The sequence below is a fragment of the Phocoena sinus genome, chromosome 14 (genome assembly GCF_008692025.1).
Source record: "Phocoena sinus isolate mPhoSin1 chromosome 14, mPhoSin1.pri, whole genome shotgun sequence".
Taxonomy (NCBI): domain Eukaryota; kingdom Metazoa; phylum Chordata; class Mammalia; order Artiodactyla; family Phocoenidae; genus Phocoena; species Phocoena sinus.
In genome coordinates this window covers 70392129-70408366 of record NC_045776.1, presented here as the reverse complement: position 1 = coordinate 70408366, position 16238 = coordinate 70392129, and the positions used below count along the sequence as shown (strand labels likewise).

Here is a 16238-nt window from a genome sequence, read left to right as displayed (position 1 = left end):
AACTCCCTCATTCCTTCTGTAGTTTTTGGTTGGTATTTGATGCTAAGGAAGAGCTTCCCCTTCTTTCCTTTATTCTTCTCCTCTCTTCTTCCTTCTTTCCCCTTCCCTCCATTGTGGAGTCACAGCCCGTCAATCATCCCAGCCAGCATAGTAATTCCCCTCTTTGCCTGTTGATTCAGAGGCACGAGGAGTCCAAGACATTATATATGCTTCTCAGCGAACGAAGCTTCTGGTTGCCAAAATTTGATATTGTCAGTCTTCTGAACTCTGCCCTTCTAGTGGTTATGAAGTGGTATCTCAAAGTGATTTAATTTATATTTGCATGATGACCAACGATATTGAGCCCTTTTAATGTGCTTATTGGCTAGTCATATTTCTTCCTTTGTGAAGTGTTCACATTTTTTGCCCATTCTTTTATTGGGTTGTTTCGTTTTAAAAATTGATTTGTAAGAGGTTTTTTTTTTTTTAATGTATACATAAACGGGATATAGGCCTTTTTCAGATTTGTTTCTTTCTTTTTTTCTTTTCCCATTTGGATATAAGTTTTTTCTAGCACCATTTGTTGAAAAGACTTCCTTTTCCTAATAAATTGCTTTGCTATCTTTGTAGAAAATAAGTTGAGCACATATAAGTGTATTTCTGGATCCTCTATTCTGTTTCATGATTTAGTCTTATGCCAGTACCACACTGTGTTGATTACCATGGCTGTATGATGAGTCCTGAAATTAAGCAGTGTAAGTCCTTGAACCTTTTGCTTCTTTCTCAAGGTGTTTTGGGTATTCCAGGTTTTTCGCCTTTCCATATACATTTTAGAATCAGCTTGTCAGTTTCTTTAAAAAGCCGATGGGGAGGGCTTCCCTGGTGGCGCAGTGGTTGAGAGTCCGCCTGCCGATGCAGGGGACACGGGTTCGTGCCCCGGTCCGGGAAGATCCCACATGCCGCGGAGCGGCTGGGCCCGTGAGCCATGGCCGCTGAGCCTGCGCGTCTGGAACCTGTGCTTCGCAACGGGAGAGGCCACAACAGTGAGAGGCCCGCGTACTGCAAAAAAAAAAAAAAAAGCCGATGGGGATTATCATTAGGATTGCATTGACTCCATAGATCAATTTGGGGAGAATTAACATCTGCAATACTGAGTCTTCCAATCCATGAACTGACTATATCTTTCCATTTATTTAGATCTTCTTTAACATCTTTCAGTCATATTATATAGTTTTCCACTTAGTGGCATTGTATATCTCTTATTTATTTATTCTTAAGTATTGGTTCTTTTTTGATGTTATTGCAAATGGACTTGTTTCAGAATTCCATCTTAAAACTGTGTGATGTGAGTGTATCTAATGTCATTGATTCTTTTAGCTAATGACCTTGTATTTTATGGTCATTTATGGATCTTCCTAAATTCACTTATATATTCTAGTAGTTATTTTATAGATAGGATTTGTTATATAGTTAATCATGTTGTCTAGGGATAAAATGAGTTTTAATTCTTCCTTTTCAATTTTAGTAAGTTTTATTTCCTTTTCTTATTGCACTGGCTAAGACCTCACAATATTGAATAGAAGGTGTGAGACTAGGCATTCTGGCCTTTTCTAATCTGAAATGCTTTGTACTTTGTTTATCCCACAGCTCAGAGAGGTCTTATTGACATTCTGTTTTATCATTGATCTCAGCATCATATTTAATTACTTTATATCATTTCCCATAAATTACAGTTATTTCATTTGTTTACTACTTTGTTGTCTGCCCCTTACACAAACCCATAAGTCTCTTATGGGAAAAACTGTCTTCACCAGCATATAGCATGGTGACTCTTAGTAGACACTCGGTAAATGCTTTGTCAAATTAGTAGATTTTGGTAGGAACTTTTAGCAGTTATGCAGTCTATCCTCCTTCCCAGTGTTTGAATCTCCTTGGTAAAACCTAGGACAGGTATTATTTCTTACAAGATTTTTTTCATATTCTTCTTTCCCTCTTTTTCATTTTTTAGGTGGTTATATTTCAATTTCCCATAGAAACCACGTATATTTAATGCTTTCAAAAGTTCTTAATTGATCTTTTATAAAAGATAATACAATTCTTTCTACCAAGTTTTGCAAAATATTTTAGTGGCAAATTGGGATAGTTTGCCTTTCCTGGATGTTGCATACACTCGGAAGTTAATCAGTATTCAGGCAGCTTGCAGTGGTTCAAATATAGAAACAAGGGTAAACACATTCCACAGTTACCTAGTAAGCAGGTGTTGGGTCACTACTTTTTATTCTTTGAAATCTGAAGACATCGCACCGACGAAGTGAACCAGTTAGGCAAATTATTTCCTTATTTTATGCCCTTTAGCTTTTGTTCTAATCTGAGTAATGCTTCATTTTTTTTTTATGTAATTTAAGTCTAATGAAGGTAAATTGCATTCAGCCTGGAACACAACGATCTAGGATGTATCCAAAAGGCAAAATATCTTTCTTCTGGCTGCCCCATTTTAACAGCTGCTGTGATAGAAAGTAATGCTTCAGTTTATGTACAGACACGAGGAAAATACTGGGTTTTTTCCCCCTATATGATGTTCCAGATAATTCTTTGGCTTATCTTACACATTGATGATGGAAATTGCATTAAAGAAGTAGGTAAACAACATATCAAGTTGGATGTTTATTCATTCAACTCCCTTTCTTCATCCTCCTCCTTCTTTCTTTCCCCTCCCTTCCAGTTTACAAGTGGGGATTTCAACAGTCCTCCACCGATAATGGAGAGAATAAATAGACATTCAGTAAGGTTTAGAGCACCCGGACAGGCCTATCAACCAACTTGGCCTAATTGCTTTTTGACTTTGTTTAATGAAACACTCCACCCTATATAATGTTTTTCTTTTTTTTTCAACTACCCTTGAAACATTCACCTAGAGGGACCAAGTTTGGGGCCAAAACCAAGTTTCAATAAATTTAAAAGCATTGGAAGTCCTACTGAATGTGTTCTCTGACCACAACAGAATTAAACAGAAATCAATATTCCAAAAATACCTGAAAAAAAAAAAAACCCCAAATATCTGGAAATTAAACTACGCATTCCTGAATGACTCATGAGCCAAAGAAGAAATGACAAGGGAAATTGGAAATTACTTTGAAATGAATGAGAACAAAAAGTCAGCCTTTCTCTTATTTAAAACAAAAATATTAACATGCACATCGGTAGAGATTCACATCTTCAGTTCTTCCTACTCGTCTGCTTCTTGAATTCCCTACTCCCTCCATATGTTGGCCCTGCTGCAGTCCCTTGACAGAATGAGCACGGCCGTGCTGCTGCTGGAGCTGTGCACCCAGCCCCTGTTAGTCTGGTCTTGCCAATCTAACCAAGTAGTCCAAATACCTTTCTTCCAGTTCCACTGAACAAACATTTACCATTTTCAAAGGTCATGTTCCTGGAAGCGTGGAGGGGAATTTATGGGGCAACAACAGACAGGCTCAAGTTATATAACTCTTATGTTAACTTGAATGAAAATCTTTTCAAAGCTGCTTCCTTCCTGTCCTACCTGGGGAGTTCCGATCTACCTTTGCCCAACATTTTAGACTTTTTGTGAGTCTTTCTTCACTTTTTTTTTTTTTCCTGTGACTTCTGTCTCTCCTAACAATCCTTTAATTGTTTGGACCTTCTCATTGCTTTTGACTTTTCGAAATCTTCCAGTATCTCTGCCCTCAGTCTGGTGTCAGCTTGTCCTCTCCAGCTTCATTCATTCCCTGAGGCTTGACTAGGTGCAAGGCATTGAGCTGGCCACTGGGTTTGGTCCTGGGGTGGGAGACTTGTAAATCAGATAATTAACCTGGGTGAGCACTTTGGCAGAGGCATGTTGGAAGGGCCATGCAAACAAACATTCTTTCAACACATATTTATTGGCCTCCCACTGTGTAGCAGGCACTGTGCAATGGGGGTGGTATCCCGGGCAGAAGGTACTGATTGCTTGAAGATGAGGCGTGGATCTGGGAATGGGTGATCTGCTCTGGCACGAGGTATTTGGTAGGGACTTGGAGGGACTTGAGCTAATAAGTGGTGAGAGAAAAGCCTAGAAAGGTTAGGAAAGTACTTCTTTTGTTTTTCTGAAGGGAGCTGTAGTTCTGTTTCTGTGGCGTAGCATTTATTAGCTCCATGGTGACTCTTACCAACTTCTGTATTACCTGTATCTCTGATTTCTTTGGTTAATCTTCCACTTGTTCTGGTACCCAGTAGCACTAAGTGGTGGTAACCACTAGCACTGTTAATTGTGCATTTTTTAAAAGTGGGAGGGGGGCTGCCAAGCGAGAAGGGGCCTCAAAGCAGGGCACCAGGTGTGTGATTCTCTTAACTTTACCTGGATTATTTCCTTTTAGGCGTTAAGTAGCCTCTTGAAACCCCCTTTTTTATTTTAAGGGTACGGGAGGAAGAGGTTGAAACAAATGAATTTGAAAACACCCTGTGAGATAAAATTTACATTCATCGCCCACCCTGAAATTTTTTATTCTTTTTCTTTAGGTTTCTTGCTATTTAAAGATTTTTGTTTGAATGAAATTAATGAAGCTGTACCTCAGGTGAAGTTTTATGAAGAGGTAAGAAGTGACTGTTTTATCAATGCTTTTATTTCAAAAGCATATTTAAACTGTACTTTGGGAAATATTAAGACTACTAGATATCTTAGAGATTCGTCAGAAGTAATTAGTACTACAAGATATAGTTTTAGAGATGCTGACAACAACTATAAAAAGCATATTTTTAAAGCTCTGTAGTGTTCTGGAATCAGTGAGGAATAGTTGGACTCAGATTCCAGAGGAGGAAGAATCGTTCAGAGGTGCACTGAGCATTACCAGCCATTTTATTTTCTGCAGAAGCACGCTGATTCTGGACACAGAAGCCGAGGCAGGGGGCTGCTACTGGGTGAAAGAGAAACTAGCAAAGGTTTTTGGTCACACATTACTAGAGTGACAAATTGGAGACTTGGGTGGGAAAGGGTGGCCTCAAACCCACAGCTGGTTTTCCCAGCAGGACATTGGGAGGGGATCTGAAGAGGCAGGCCAAGAGCTTCTGGAAGACACATTGAAACCTCCCACAGCCTTGCGGTATTAAACGGTATTGAAATGTACACCTGTTGTGGCAGGAATCCGAAAACAGAACAGGCAAGAGATGAAAACCCCACTGAAGAGCCATAACCACTTATCACCTGAGGTGGCGGCTGGTCCAGGTGTGGTGGGCAGGTGAGAATCCAGCTTTGGCCCCTGGCAGGAGGCTGCTTCTGGGAGACAGAAAAACCAGAAGAGGTTTCTGGATCTGGAGTAAAAAACAGATGAAGCTGGGAATTCCGTGGCGGTCCAGTGGTTAGAATTCCGCGCTCTCGCTGCCAAGGGCCTGGGTTCAGTCCCTGGTCAGGGAACTAGGATCCCATAGCCGTGCAGTGCAGACAAACCCTCACCCTCCCACCCCCCGCAAAACAATTAAAAACTTATAACATCAAACATATTAAAAAAAAAAACAAACAACGAAGCTGGAGGAGCCTGCAAAACATGATGAGTCCCATGCTCAAGACACATGCCAAGTTTTGAAGCTTGAGTGGGCTGGGGGGCCAAAGAGCTATCCTGAAGACTTCTTAAGGGCAGGACTGAATCCAGTGCTGAGGAGACAGAGGTCTCATTGAACTCCATGGAGACCCAGGCCTTAGAACAGGGACCAACCAGAGGCAGACTGAGTCCTACACAAATGGCAGGGCAGACCAGCCCAGCTCAACCCCCTGTTGGGTGATGAACTCCCTCCCTACCTGTGCAACAGAGAATAAGGGGAGCTCTCTGTCTCTTTTGCAGGTAGAAAATAGCAATATATAGAGACTCTCCAATCTTCACCATACAGTAAAAAATGATTTTCCACCTAAGAAGCAAGATCACATGACTTATAAACAAGGCAATAGAAGCAGACCCACAGATGAATCAGATATTGGAGTTAGTTGACAGGTACCTAAAAATAACTGTAAATATGTTCCAGACAATAGAGAAAAAGATGGACAAAATAATTAGATGGAGGAATAGAGAGTTTCAGCATAATTTGAATGTATTGTGGAAAACCAGACAGATATCCTAGAACATAAAGTATTTGAAATTAGAACCTAGTGGTTAGAACCAATAGCAGATTGTCACAATGCGAGAGACAGGATTAACGAATAGGGAAGCAGGTCAGTAGGTCATCTCAAACTGAAATACAGAGAAAAAAGAATATAAAAAAGAAATAAGGGCATTAGAGACATGTGAGGCATACCTAAAAGGTCTAACACATGTAAAGTTGGACTCCCAGAAAGGAAGAGAGAGAATGGGACAGAAGCAGTATTTGAAGATATAATACTAAGAATATTACAAAATGATGAAAGTCAGCAGCTTACAGATTCAAAAAACTTAGAACACCCCAAGCAGGATGAGTACAGAGGAAACGAATCTTTGCACACCAATATAAGACTGTGGAAACCTGTCACAGAGAGAAAATTTTAAAAGCAACTAGAGGTTAGAAAAAGACACCTCATTTTTAAAGGGGCAGTAATATGAACAAAACGACTGTGACATATTAAAATAAATGATTAAGAAAAAAGAAAGACAGACAGTGAAATGGCCATCTTTCAAGTAATGAGAGAAAAAAGCTGCCAACCTAGAATTCTTTCCTCAGCCAAAACTTCCTTCAAAAATGAAGGTGAAATAAAGATATTTTCAGACAAAAACCAAGAGAATTTGTCAGTAGTGAAACTGCATTACCATAAATACTAAAGGGAGCTACTGTAAGCAGAAGGGAAATTACCCCAGATGGAAATGCAGGAAGGAATGAAAGACATCATAAAGAGTAAATATGTATGTGAAATATATGAATGTTGACCATACAAAACTATAATATGTTTTTAGAGTTTAAAGTGTGTGTAAAACTAAAATGTATGAGAGTAGCACAAAAGGCAGGAGAGGGGTTAATAAAGTTAAAATATCTTAAGATTCTAGGATTATTGGGGATAGTAAAAATAATAATTTGCATTGACTTGTAAAGGATGCATATTGTAATCTCTAAGGTAACTTTTAAAAGAATAAAATGTGTATGTTAAAAGAGAGGAGATGTGGAATAAAACAACATTGTATTAATGCAAAAAAAAAAAAGAATAAAAGGTGGACATAAAGTAGGAGGTCAAATTGAAAATAAAGAGTAAGGTGGTAACTATAAATTCATCTATATAAATATTGATGATTACATTTAATATAAATGGACTAAATACTCCCAGTAAAAGACTAAGTTTGTCAGACTGGATAAATAACCGAAACCATGTTATATACTGCTTATAAGTGAGATGCTTTATTTATGTATTTTAAGATATTTTATTTTTTGATTAACCTATAGTTGCTGTACAATATTATATAAGTTACAGGTGTACAGTATAGTGATTCAATTTTTAAAGAAGTGGTATACTTTAAACAGAAGGATGGAAGAGGATATGTAATATACACACTAACTGAAGCAAAGCTGGTATAGCTATACTAATATCAGACAAAGCACATGGCAGTGCTACTTTGAGATAAAGAGAGATTATTTCATAATGATTGAGGAGTCAGCATCTGTATCTTACAAATAACAGAAGGTTAAAATATTTAAAGCAAAAATTGGCAGGAAGATCCAAAACAAAATAATTGTACAACCCTAGTGGGACACCCACATACTTCAAGAACTTGTAGAACAAACAGACAAAAAATTAGTAAGGATATAGAAGATCTTAATAAAGTGATGAATAAACTTGACCTAATTGACCCAGCAGAAACAGAGTTTTGCATTCTTTAAAGTACATATGAAACATTTACCAAAATAGATCATATGCTGGACCCTAAAGAAAACTTTCTACAAATTTCAAGATTGAAATTGTTCAGAGTATGGTCTCTGACCACAGTGGACTTAAGCTCAAATTTAATAACAGAGTTAAGAAATCCTTAGCTGCCTGGAAACAAATAACTTCTAAATAATTTAAGGGTCAAAGAGGAAATTAAAATTGAAATTAGAGAATATATTAATTGAAATATATTTAAGAAATGACATATGCTAATATTATTAGCATGATCTGTCTTTACCCTAAAACATTTGAAATGGTCCAGAGAAAGCATGGCATAATTAGGGCTGATATGAGTAATCTTTGTATCTTTGAAAATTGGAAGAATATTCCCTTTTTTCCTGGTTTATTGATAAACATGAAAATGACATTTTTCTACATTTAAAAAATTATATTAATGTATTTCCAGGAAGAATGATCAAATGATGATGCACATTTAGCATCATGTGAAAAAAAAGTAAGCTAAATCCAAAAGTCTTCCACTGAGTACGAAGTGACTTTATTATTTCAGTCTGAATCAGGCATTTTATCTGGACGAGACTCACAGCTTGATGTGTCAAAAAATTTTTTTCTTTCCTGTGTTCTTAAAAGCTTCTCTCCAATTTCAGCATGTACTCAGCTGCTTTGTCAAAGAGAAAGCAATCTCCTTTAGTAGATGAAACAGATGGGCAACCTACGTAGTTATTTCTTAAGCACTTCTGGCCAGTATGGTGGTGACAACTGCTGATGTGTTTCCATTTGAACTTTAGACATCGGAGTTTCTCTTCGTTGGCTTGTTCCGCAGCTCTTCTCTCCTCTCTCCTGGCCTGGTGTGATGGATCTGGCCTATCAGGTTATCCCCTTGGAGGAAAATGCTTCGGGGCTCCTCAGCAACTTGCTTTGTGTTCTTTAATTGACAATACCATCCACCTTGGAGTTTCAGATACAAGTTGTGTAAGTCAGTACAGCCTCCAAGATGGAAGTTATCAGTAATTCTGACTCCTTGGTTTCACCAGCCTAGTGGATTTTTAAATTTCTAGTTTTATAATCCTGATCCCTAGAAAACTCTGTTGTCAGGTATCTTGCAATGTGTATGTTGTCCATCGTATTTCCATTCTTCTGTGTCCCCAGACTCTTTGTGGTTACCCATTTTCCTGTGGTCTGAAGTCCTAATTGCTTCTTCCAACACTCACATGTCTCTGCGTTAGTTATCGCTTACCTTTCCGTCTTTATCTTTCACTACCTTCTCACGTAGACCAAGGTCTACGTGAGAAGGTCTCACGTAGACCTTCTCCAGTAACCAATATTACCTGAACCCACCGAGCCCAGTTCTTCTTTTTATTACTTTCCTTATGTCCTTCCCCCAGCCTAGGATGCCGTTTCCCTTTCTCGGCTTGTGGAAAGCCTTGCTTCGTTTAAGGCCAAGGTCAGTTTCTGTATTCTCTAGTAAAGCCTGTCTGTACAGTCGTCCCAGTCTTCCGTGATTGCTTTGCTTCTCTGATTCTTACACTGTCTGTTGCCTGTAATGCCCATGGGATACTTAATATATGCTTGCTGCTGGTGTGTGTGCGTCATCAGTATTTTCACTTGACCGTTGTTTGACTCCTAGACAGCAGGCCCAGCTAGGATCTAGGTGCAGCTGTGCTGTGCCCTCTCGCTTGCTGTGGGATATGGTGCTGGTCACTGAGCAAACCTTGAAGCATCTACCTTGTGTCAGACCCAGAGCTTACAAGTGTGAACCAAGACACTGTCCTGTACTTGAGCTCATAGAATGGGGACTTAATATTTGAGCATCTGTTACCTTATCTATGAAATGAGGTTAGTAATCATCTCCTGCTATTTCACAGGCTAATTGAGAGCCCCAAATGGGATGCCAGATGGACAGTTGCTTTCTAAACTGTAATATCTATAATATGCTGTAACATGGTGGTAAAGAGTTCCAGCTCTAAACTGAGACCATCTGGATTTGGATTTGGACACTGCTGGTGATTAGCTGCCTGAAGTTGGGCAAGGAGTCTTGCTTCACTCTATCTGGGTTTCCTCATCTAAAAGTTAGGGTGATAGCAGTGTCTGTCCTTAGGGTTGTCATGTGTGTATGCAGCACACCAGAACGGCACCTGACACGTAGCTACTGCTCGGTGTGTTGGTTTATACACTTCCCTGTTCCGGTCAGATTTAGATGCAGCTTATAAAAATATTAATATTACACCTAGATTTAATAATAAATCACGGAAAACAAAATTTAAGACCAGAGGTAAAGTTACTACACAGACTTTTCTTCACTCATGCAACCAGTATTTATCAAACACTAGTGCTGGGAAGCGTTGTTTGGATGAACAAGATGGACAAAGTCTGAGCTCTCTTTGAGCTCCTATTTTTGTTGAAACAGACAATAAACCAGTAATAAATGAATAGGAAATATATCAGGAAATGATAACTGCTATGCAGTGATTCAAAACAGACCCGCAACTCAATGTGATGTATTGTGATTTGGTGGCCACCTTAAATTGCTGGGTCAAAGACTGACTTCTGAGGAGGTGCGTTTTAGTGGAGTAATTTCAGATATTGTGTTTATCCTTTGTGGCTTTCACTTAGTTTCTTGAATCTGTCAATTTATATGTTTCACCAAATCTGGTAAAATTTGGGCCATTATAAAACATTATTTCTACCCCAGTCTCCTTTCTTTCCTCACTCTAGACTTCCAATCATAACTAGGTTTGATCTTTCGATATTATCCTAGATATCACTGATTCCCTGTTCCATTCCCCCACCCCGAATTTTTTTTTCTTTCTTTTCTTCAGATTAGATAACTTTTATGGAGCTGTCTTCAAATTCATTGATGCTTTTGCCAACTCTAGTCTGTTATTATGTCCATCCATTGAATTTTTTTTCAGAGAAGATTTCCATGTGGTTCTTTTCATAGTTATTATTTTTCTGCTATTTCCTATCTTCTTATTCGTTACATGCATATTTTCTGTACATCTTTTAGTATAGTTATAACGGCTCCTTTGAAATCCTTGTCTGATAATTCCATCAGAATCATCTTGGATTGGTCTTCACTGATGGTCTGTTCTCTTGTATATGAGCCTCATTTCTCTGTTTCTTCATAGATAGAGTAATTTTAGATTGTATCTTGTCCATTGATATTGTAGATACTCTGAACTCTGTTTCTCCAAAGGGTATTGATTTTTTTGGTCTCAGCAGTTAATTTGGCTTACTCAGACTTGATGCTCTGTCTTCTCATATAGTGGGTAGCAACTGAATCTTTTTCAGTTCTTTTAACCTTAGCTGGACTGCTGTGGGTCTGTCATGCTCACCTGTCATTATGGGGTCCACCAGAGATTTTGAGAGGTTGGTACGTAAAATTTTGGAGCTCCGCTCTGGCTCTTCATTTTCAGGAATATCCTCTCTTACCTTCCAGCTTCTGTTTGATGCCCCTTTTCCATTATCTCTGTACTTTTGGTCACTCTCCGGTGGTCCGGTGCAGTTGGGTTTTATGTATGTCCAGAATTGTTGTTAGAGTTTAGTTCACTGTTACTTGAAGGATGACCCTGGTTTGTGATAATTTTGAATATGAAGCCAACGTGACTGGTTGATGAATTGGATGTAGGGGGTGGTGGGGACAGGGGTGTGAGCAAGAGAGCAGAATCAATGATGATTATTCCATTTTTTTGGCTTAAGCAGCTGGGAGGATGGTTTTATCATTTCTGTGATAAAGAAGACTAGGGGAAGAGCATGATGGGCTAGGGGCGAGAGGATGTGGAAATGTCCGGTAGGTGATTAAATATTTAGACGCTGGAGCTCTGGGTGAGAAGTGAGTCCTGGAGATCCAGACTTAGTCATTGGAATATAATTGGTGTTTGAAACTGTGGGACTGAATAGCTTTACCTAAGGAGAATATGTAGTGGATGAAGAAGGGGTGCCCCAGTACCGTGCCTGAGGCACTCCAGTATTTAGGAGTATAGCAGGGGAGGAAGAATTACCAAAGGAAACTGAAGAAAAGGAGCCAGTGTGGCGAACCCCTGGACAGTGTAGATCCCAGAAGTCAGAGAAGAAAGCCTTCAAGGAGGCAGGAGGGGACCACTGAGCTGAATGCTGCTGGGATGTCAGGAAGCTAAGGGCAAAAAGAGAGATCCTTGATCGGTCAAGGCAGAGGTCCTTAGTGACTTTACTAGACCGTCTCATGGGAATGGTAGTGGGAAAAACGGGAGGCAGGAAAGTGGGGACCATGACAGCTGTGGACCAAAAGGGCCTGCTCTTAGGGTTCTGTGTATTTAGGCTACATGTTCAGCTGTGAGCTTTGTAACGACCAAAGCAGAAAGGGAGGACTACACAGTTAGTGAATGTTCATCATTGATGGCGAAGCTTCTGTTCTGCTGTAGTAGAGACTTTTCACCTTGAACTTGGGCCTCTGCCTGCTCAGGTTCCCTGGACAGCCTGACTGCCAGGATTAGGGGTGGCATTTGCTCTGCACATCAGGACATCCTGTCTAGGGCCAATTGATACTTGACTGCATGTTCTTTTATTAGTGGCCTTAACTGATAATAGAAAGTGAATTACAGCCAGGGATGCTTTAGGTTGTTTCTTTGCCTACTAAGAATTAACCTTCTCTGTTGTTCAAGTTGGAGTTTATGAGGTACGAGGCACTTACTAAAGCCAGAATTGCGGTTCAGAGCATCATCTGTGCCAGAAACCAGAATTTTCTGTATTGTCAGATTACTACAGTTCATGGAAAACTCCCACAGAATCGGCATTTGCGTAACCAGGTGTCAGCTTGCTTTATGGCCCCCAGAGCACAGACTGAGGTTTCATTACACTTGTTTTCAAGGCGAACGATCCCATGAAGGTTTAGTTTTCCTAGGGTTTGTATGTTTAGGCAGCAACGTTTGCCTTTGGTTCACTAACAGTCCACCTGTTCTATCCTGGCATTCTGGCATTCATTTCTGGACCTTACTAAAACAAAACATCAAAAGAAATCTACCAAACTAGAGTCCTTGGCTTATTTTCTGACTCTGCCTCAGATTTGTGTGTCTGGCTTCTGTTTCCTTGCAGCTACCATACTTGCATCTGGCATGGTATTTGAACCTTCAGACATGTTCTCCTGAATTAACCGTGGATGATTAAGCCCAGATCCTTTGGTTATGCCAACATTGCTGAATTGCTTCTTCATTAAAAAAGTGTTTTCCTTCTGGAGAAAAATATAATTTGAAAAGATACATGCACCCCAGTATTCATAGCAGCACTGTTTACAATAGCCAAGACATGGAAGTAACCTAAATGTCCATCGACAGGTGGATGGATTAAGAAGATGTGGTGTGTGTGTGTGTGTGTGTGTGTGTATGTATGTATGTGTGTGTGTGTGTGTATATATATATATATATACACACACACACACACATACATACATACACACACACACACACACACACACACACACACAATGGAATATTACTCAGCCATACAAAAGAATGAAATAATGCCATTTGCAGCAACATGGGTGGACCTAGAGATTATCATAGTAAGTGAAGTAAGCCAGACAGAGAAAGACAGACCTAGAGATTATCATAGTAAGTGAAGTAAGCCAGACAGAGAAAGACAAATATATGATATCACTTATATGTGGAATCTAAAAAAATGATACAAATGAGCTTATTTACAAAACAGAAATAGATTCACAGACATAGAAAACAAACTTATGGTTACCAAAAGATGGGGTGGGGGAGGGATCAATTAGCAGTTTGGGGTTAAAATATACACACCACTCTATATAAAACAAATAACCAACAAGGACCTACTGTATAGCACAGGGAACTATATTCAATATCTTATAATAACCTATAATGGAAGAGAATGTAAAAAAAGAATATGTGTGTGTGTGTGTGTGTGCGTGTATGTGTGTGTGTGTGTGTGTGTGTATATATATATATATATATATATATAATATATATATATATATATAACTGAATCACTTTGCTGTATACCTGAAACTAACATAACATTGTAAATCAACTATATTTCTATAAAAATTTTTAAAAAATAAAATAGTTTTTTAAAAGTGTTTTCCTCTTGGATGGGGTATCAACCTACCCTAGTCCTCTTGCCTTTTTGTTAAATTTTAGTGTCTGTTCCAAGAAGACTCCATTCTAAGCCCAGGCAGATACAGACTTGTGAATTTCAGCCATCTCACTGATGATATTTAAGGGCAATTAAGATGATCCCAGAATTTTTCTCAGTGTGTGAACCAGTTAGCCTTCGTATAGGACGTCAGCATTGTACATATTCCTCTCCCTGCCGACCGTGCCCTTTCATTATCAGAAATTTTCATAGGATTTACTGGTTTTGATTTCAAAACTGTTAGACTGTACAGTAAAAAAGGTAACTTTTATTTCTTTTCAGTTTATACTCTCTCCCATAGGAGTAATCAGCCCCACTTTTTGTCATAGCAGAATAGAGAACGCTCAGATATCATGAAAGTCAGTATTACAACTGTCTCCTTGGTGGGAGCATTTGTTTTTCCAAAAATAAGTTATATGTAGTTATTAGTCATATTGAAAATCTTTGCTACAGTCTTCCTACCAGCTCCATATTTCATTTGTGTTTTCATTCTCTTCTTGTCTTTTAGATTAAATGTATTTCTGTAAATAAATAAAAGTACTTCTCTGATCTGAGAACTTCTGTTTTGAGGTTGGAGTAATAGAGGCCATGTCCTCATAAAGCAAATATTTCCAAAGCTCATTTTATTATTTGGTCTGTCTTAACACCCGTGAGGTTATCTCCCTTAAGTTATTGGCAAAACATACAATTTGAAGGAACCGTTCTGTTAATACTTTTAGAGTGCAGAGAAGGTTCCAGTGTGAAAAACCAATGCTTTTATCTATGGTTAATGCATTTCCAAAATATTTAGTTGATTTCTAAACATCTCTTTGCAGGAATCCTAGCAATTTTATTATTATTTTTTCCTCCTGAATTTTGTAACACTGTAGTTGAGTGAGAACGAGCCCCGTCATAACTCTTAGAACTGGATTACAGACAAATTTAAATTATTTGTAGTTTGGAAAGGAGACTTGGCAAGGATGAATGGTCCATGGCTGGTGCATCGTTAAGATAATTGGAACCGTGGCAGTATTTGTTTCCTAATATTGTGTTTCTAAATTTAAGCGACAAGGTTCATCATAGGAAAAAATCCATTCGTATGTTCCAAGTTGGATTTAAATTATTCCAACTTCATTATTACAACATTAGAAGTAGCTGTTTCCTATGGAAAGGCCGATTCAAGTAATTTGCTTGATGTCATGTGGAAGTGGTTTCTGCCAAGACTAGTAATATCCTTCAATAAAGTAAGTTTCTAGGAAGACAATACCTAACAATGGTAACTTTTAACCATCCAGATAAAAGAATATGAAAAGCTTGAGAATGAGGAAGATCGCCTTTGTAGAAGTCGACAAATTTATGATACTTACATCATGAAGGAGCTGCTGTCTTGTTCACATGTAAGTATCTCTTTTTGTTTTATTACTTTAGTATGGGTAAATATGAGACAGCCTTCAAACATTTCCAGAATGAAAGTTAAAGTAGGAGGAAGAGGTTTAAAAATTAAATGATATTCATCCAGGATGGAACCCCTTTCTTCTGTTTTTGTCATTTGTTTCCTGATAATACCGATCCAGTATCTGTTGTTCCATATACTCTTGGTATGTTTCCAAAAGTGGATACTTTCACTGCAAACGTTGATAAAATGGCTAATGCAGATCAATGGAAGAAAAAGCCAACCTCAATTCTAGACTTTCTAAAGGAAATTAAGCTTTGTTGTTTTTCATTTAGCTCTCCCTTAACAGTTAGGCTAATCATATATTGATCAATACAAATCTTAAATGCTTTCTTTGAATTAATAAGGAGGATTGTAATTATTGTGTTAATGTAGTTCATTAATAGTTGAAACCATTTTTTTCCCTTGTATTGGTAAATCAGAGAAACAGTCTAATTCAGTCATTAGGATAAACTGGGTTCCTAGGAAATTATTCCACCAGGAGTGAGTGGAATAATTAATAATGAAAATTTACCATGTAATCTCTATACATGAAGACTGTTTTCCAAAGGAGTATCCTAAGAGCCCTGGGCTGCTGTGTCCGATGCAGTAGCCACTAGCCACATGTGGGTATTTAAATTGTTTAAATTAATTAAAACGAAATGGAATTAAAAGTTTAATTCCTCATGAGCCACATTTCAAGGGCTCAATACCCACATGTGGCTGGTGGCTCCTGCGTCAGCCCAGGTTCACCACATTTCCAGCATTGCAGAGAGCCTGACTGGACAGCAGTGGTCATGACAATGATATATGTTCGTGCTTCTGTGTTTTTGTTATGTTGTCTACAGTGCTTACTGAACTTCTGAGCTAGAGTTAATCGTAGTGCTC

At 38.5% G+C, this 16238-nt stretch overlaps 1 protein-coding gene across 1 annotated transcript in view; it reads left to right on the top strand.

Moving 5' to 3' along the window:
* The window catches only part of GRK3 (G protein-coupled receptor kinase 3), a 123326-nt gene that overhangs the window by 52933 nt on the left and 54155 nt on the right, over positions 1-16238 (top strand). Inside the window, 2 exon segments of the mRNA XM_032602401.1 lie at positions 4495-4568; positions 15214-15315. Of these exon segments, the coding sequence (XP_032458292.1) occupies positions 4495-4568; positions 15214-15315 (176 nt within the window).